This window comes from Oncorhynchus keta, chromosome 26, assembly GCF_023373465.1.
Source record: "Oncorhynchus keta strain PuntledgeMale-10-30-2019 chromosome 26, Oket_V2, whole genome shotgun sequence".
In the NCBI taxonomy this organism is placed as follows: Eukaryota; Metazoa; Chordata; class Actinopteri; order Salmoniformes; family Salmonidae; genus Oncorhynchus; species Oncorhynchus keta.
In genome coordinates, this window is record NC_068446.1 from 36,058,424 (window position 1) to 36,064,189 (window position 5,766).

At 40.9% G+C, this 5,766-nt stretch overlaps 1 protein-coding gene across 1 annotated transcript; it reads right to left on the reverse strand.

Moving 5' to 3' along the window:
- Nucleotides 1–4,003: 4,003 nt before the first annotated feature.
- Nucleotides 4,004–5,060, reverse strand: LOC118358754 (gamma-crystallin M2-like). Its single transcript, XM_035736681.2, has 3 exons — nt 4,959–5,060; nt 4,514–4,753; nt 4,004–4,339 (listed from the first exon to the last, which is right to left on the reverse strand). The coding sequence occupies exons 1-3, from the start codon at nt 4,989–4,991 to the stop codon at nt 4,064–4,066; spliced, it is 549 nt and encodes a 182-aa protein (XP_035592574.2). The 5' UTR covers nt 4,992–5,060; the 3' UTR covers nt 4,004–4,063.
- Nucleotides 5,061–5,766: the final 706 nt, after the last annotated feature.

Here is a 5,766-nt window from a genome sequence, read left to right on the forward strand (position 1 = left end):
TTCACAGATGAAAGCAGGTTCACACTGAGCACATGTGACAGTCTGGAGACGCCGTGGAGAACGTTCTGCTGCCTGCAACATCCTCCAGCATGACCGGTTTGGCGGTGGGTCAGTCATGGTGTGGGGTGGCATTTCTTTGGGGGGCCGCACAGCCCTCCATGTGCTCGCCAGAGTATGTTTGAATGGTGCCATTAGGTACCGAGATGAGATCCTCAGACCCTTGTAAACCCATATGCTGGTGCGGTTGGCCCTGGGTTCCTCCTAATTCAAGACAATGCTAGACCTCATGTGGCTGGACTGTGTCAGCAGTTCCTGCAAGAGGAAGGCATTGATGCTATGGACTGGCCCGCCCGTTCCCCAGGACTGAATCCAATTGAACACATCTGGGACATCATGTCTCGCTCCACAGACTGTCCAGGAGTTGGCGGATGCTTTAGTCCAGGTCTGGGAGGAGATCCCTCAGGAGACCATCCGCCACCTCATCAGGAGCATGTCCAGGCATTGTAGGGAGGTCATACAGGCACGTGGAAGCCACACACACTACTTAGCCTAATTTTGAGTTGTTTTAAGGACATTACATCAAAGTTGGATCAGACTGTAGTGTGGTTTTCCACTTTAATTTTGAGTGTCACTCCAAATCCAGACCTCCATGGGTTGATAAATTTGATTTCCATTGATCATTTTTGTGTAATTTTATTGTCAGCACATTCAACTATGTCAAGAAAAAAGTATTTAATAAGAATATTTCATTCATTCAGATCTAGGATGTGTTATTTTAGTGTTCCCTTTATTTTTTTGAGCAGTGTATATTATATTATATGGTATGGTATATAATAATAACAGGGAGGTTCGAGCCCTGAATGCTGATAGGCTGACAGCCGTGGTATATCAATCCGTATACCATGGGTACAAAACATGTATTTTTACTGCTCTAATTACGTTGGTAACCAGTTTATAATAGCAATAAAGCACCTCAGGGGTTTGTGATATATGGCCAATATACCCCGGCTAAGAACAGCCCTTGGCCGTGTTATATTGGCCATATACCACACCTCCTCGGGCCTTATTGCTTAATTATATTGTATGGTATGGAATTAAATATATAATATTATATGATACAAATTAATTGTCACCTCCACATGCAGTATTTTTGCTCATCTTCCAGAGGCAGTGGAGCATGAGAAAATGTACCTTGATGTCTAGGTTGTGTTTCAAGCCGTGCCCTAGAATATACAGTACCACACTTTAGATTGTAAATTTGATTTATAGCATGGGTTGTTCCACACCCACTTGGTTGATTATCGAATTAACTTAATAAATATCTTATACGTGTACAGTAACAGTATACACCACATGGTAAAAAGTATGTGGATACCTGCTCGTTGAACATCTCATTCCAAAATCATGGGCTTTAATATGGAGCTGGTCCCCCTTTGCTGCTATAACAGCCTCCACTCTTCTGGGAAGGCTTTGTGCTAGACGTTAGAAAGTTGCTGGGGGGGTCTTGCTTCCATTCAGACACAATCATTATTTTCAATTTTTTTTATTTTCTAATTTCACCTTTATTTAACCAGGTAGGCAAGTTGAGATCAAGTTCTCATTTACAATTGCGACCTGGCCAAGATAAAGCAAAGCAGTTTGACACATACAACAACACAGAGTTACACATGGAGTAAAACTAACATACAGTCAATAATACAGTAGAAAAATAAGTCTATATACAATGTGAGCAAATGAGGTGAGATAAGGGAGGTAAAGGCAAAAAAACGCCATGGTGGCGAAGTTAATACAATATAGCAATTTACTTGAGTAACTTTCTATTAAGGTATCTATAATTTTACTCAAGTATGACAATTGGGTACTTTCACATCACTGCCATTTTACAATAACAGAACTTTCAGTTGACCGGGGCAGCTCTAGCAGTGCAGAAATTTGACGAACTGACTTGTTGGAAAGATGCCATTCTATGACGGTGCCACGTTGAAAGTCACTGAGCCCTTCAGGCCATTACACTGCTAATGTTTGTCTATAGAGATTGCCTGGCTGTGTACTCGATTGTATGCCCCTGTCAGCAACGGGTGTGACTGAAATAGCCAAATCCACTCATTTATACAGGTTGTCCACATACTTTTGGCCATGTAGTGTATCATTCATCGTGCTGGCATTGTCTCAGTATGCAGTGAAGTATAACTAACGTAGGTCCTTATCGGCATCAAGGGCAAATCCTCATAACTTTACAGAATCTTTGACTCAGTGCGTTTATTTGATGGATTACATGTAAGCCTGACCTTCTTCCTTGGTCCCATCTGCACCTATTAAACCTGTTAAGAAAACACACAGACATCTATATTGCCTGTCATGAAAAGAGACCCCAACAACTCTATCTCTCAAGATATCGATCCACTTCAGGCTTTTGCCCACTGATATCACCACACAGCCTGACCCTATCCCAACCCTCCGTTTCCACACGTATTGACCCTTGACCCTGACATGGCTCCAGGCCACTGACTGAAGACACTGATCTAGGACATGATGTGTGACTGCGTACAAGGCTCCCTTCACCACCCTACTCATATTCATGTAATGCAGAGGTGCACAGGTCTCAGTGTCTGCTAGTTTCTGCCCTTTTTAGCACTGAGTTATACCAGGGAAAAACAGGTCAGTTGTATATCTGTCCAATCATTCATACACATCAAATTCTCCAGTGTTAAAACAACACTGACAGTGTTCATTGGGACAGTGTCTATACAGGTCTACACTTTTCAGTGTTAAATTAACACTGTGCTTAGTGCTGACACTGTTACACCTTGTCCAAGTTAGGAAATTAACACTTGTATCGTTACACAACAACACTTCATGTAGAATTTTTAACCATTACACAAAGAGGTCTATATTTCTTGACAAGGTCACTAATTTTATAAGCCTTTAAACATCCACTTATATACGCATTGATCAAGACTACAGGACTATCAGGTCTATCAGGTAACAGCCTCAACATAACCACATACTAGTTCAACTGATACCACAATTCCACTCACGGGTGGCCAAAATAAACTAATTGAAAACCACACCCCTACAAAGCCACGCCTCCAATATAAATTGCCAGTGTGCCTTGGCGTTTTGAAGGAAATTGTAGTTACCACCCAGGACTGTATTTGTTAGGGACAGAGACATGCTTATTGAATTCAATCAGCTGCAGTTTTAAGGACTTCACCTAGTGAGTTCCTGGGAATATATTCAAGAAACTCTTTAGGAAAATAATATAAAATAAATCATAAGGTCTTAAACAGTGATGTTTACACACACTTACAACACACTGGTTTGCAAAGTTAAATTCCTGTTGGAATCCAGGCAGAGAAAGGACAACCCACACTCGGAATTGTATTCACCTGCAACTTGCTTTCAGAACAACTGACAGAATTGGGAACAATGTGACGGCACTACATGAACAATTTAAACTGGAACAACCATTTCAGTAACGGGTGCAATAAATTGAACTAACTGAGAAAAATGAATGTTATTTATCTGTGTGTTGCAAAAGATTAATCAATCAATCAATGTACATGCAAAAACACAGATATTAAAAACCATCCTAAAAATGAATTCTGATAATGATGGAGCCGTGGTTTTGATTCTAATGTTTTACTCTCCGCATAGTAAAACTGACACAATCACTCTCACACTCAACATTGGTTATTAACACCAACACTGGGCTTATTTCACACCACTGAGTGTTAATTTAACACTTATGTTTGATTTTGAACACAGGTAAAACTGTTTTGAGGTGAATGTTTCATTTTGCGAGAGGAGTCAGAGGTTATGTAAATAGTGCTTGAAGATGAGGTTTTGTGTTTAATGTTTTCAGGAAATGGAGCAAGGTTTCAGAAATTGTGTTTTAGCAATTGAGAAAAACTGCAAAAACATTGAATTGTTGAGAATGTGCTACATGTTGACCGAGATGACATGGGTTCAGGTTAACTGGAAAAAAGCCATTTGCAAGATGTCCTTTTTTTCAATGTTTTTATTCACTGGCTTCTCGTATTTGTATCAGTAAAAGCTATATCTAGTAACATGACTCGTTGATACGTCTCATGCTCATGAACCTCATGCCCATGCCCATCTGGTTAAAGTTTCTGTACTCTCCAGGCCTCATGTACATCATCCTGCCTCTGTACTGGGGCTGCTCATACATGAGCCAGTGGCCGTCCATAACATTGCAGGACATGCAGTTGTTCATGCGGTAACGATCCATGACGCTGTCACAGTCGTCCATCATCTCGTGCATCTGACCTCCAAAGTTCTCCCTCTCGTAGATCCTCATCCTGAAAGATCCTCTGTGCTGTAACATGATGAACAACATGTTTTAGGGAGAAATTGTGAACTGTAACGCTAAATGTATCACGCATGTATAGAAGATTGTAGTCATACTGACTAATGGGCATAGGTGTATGTTGTACAACAACAAAGAAGACTACGCGGTAACTAACAAATCTGTGTGTGTTAGTAGGCTTACCATGGGGATCATGCGGCAGGACCTGATGTCGGTCATTCCCATCATGCGCTGGAAGTCAGAATACTCTCCCCTCTTCATGAACCACTGGTTTCCCATGTAGTTGGAGCGGTCGTACACCATGAAGCAGCCGCTCTCAACCCTGCAGGACTGGCAGCGGCTCAGGTAGGAGGACATGTCAGGGCAGTCGCTGCTGCACTCATAGGAACGACCCTGGAAGTTCCTGTCCTCGTAGAAGGTGATCTGAAAATAAGCAAGAATCATTTCTTTTCACCATTCAAACATACAAAAACACATTGCTTACATGTTGGGCCTTGCCCAATCCCACTGACAATCAGCTTTCTGGGATTAGGGTTGCCTTGTGCTCTGACACTAGAGTACTAAAGTGCACTCAGTGTAACAAGCTAGGAACATTTCTATGAATAAATATGCTAAATATAATACTTACTCTGCTGTTCATGTTCATGCCGGTGGAGGTCATTTTGTCTCTCTGTGCTGCTGCAGCTCTTGCTGGGGAACTGTTATCCTACTGGTTTAAAACCTTTCTTTTTATACCTGTGAACCCCATTGTACTAACCCCTGACTCAGCAACATGGAATAGAGGGCCGTAGAGCACTGAGGTCTGTCCACATGTCCAGGGACACGGGTCTCTCAAAAGAACAAAGTATTGTAACAATGAGCCTTTGTGAAAGGGTTTTAACAATAAAAAATCACACCTTCGCAATTGTAAAGTGTGCATTTTGTTGATCTCACAATACCTTTCTAAATGTAAGATTTTCCCCTTAGTATTTTACTATTGGAAATGCTATATTGTGAAATATTGTGGATGTTTGAAATGTGTTCCTTTATCAGGTGCTTCATTTTGTGATTCCATCATATAAAACGTAATCTTAGCTCAAATTTGATGAATTAGATACCTACTCATTCGTTTTTCTTTATTTGTATTATTTTGTACATTGTAGAATAATAATGAACACATCAAAAATAATAAATAATAAATATGGAATCATGGTAAATCAAAAAATACGTTTGATATTTATATATTTGAGATTCTTCAAAGTCACCACCCTTTGCCTTGATGACAGCTTTGCACACTCTTGGCATTCTCTCAACCAGATTCACCTGGAATGCTTTTCCAACAGTCTTGAAGGAATCCCACATATGCTGAGCACTTGTTGGCTGCTTTTTCTTCACTCTGTGGTCCAACTCATCCCACACCATGTCAATTGGGTTGAGGTCAGGTGATTTTGGAGGTC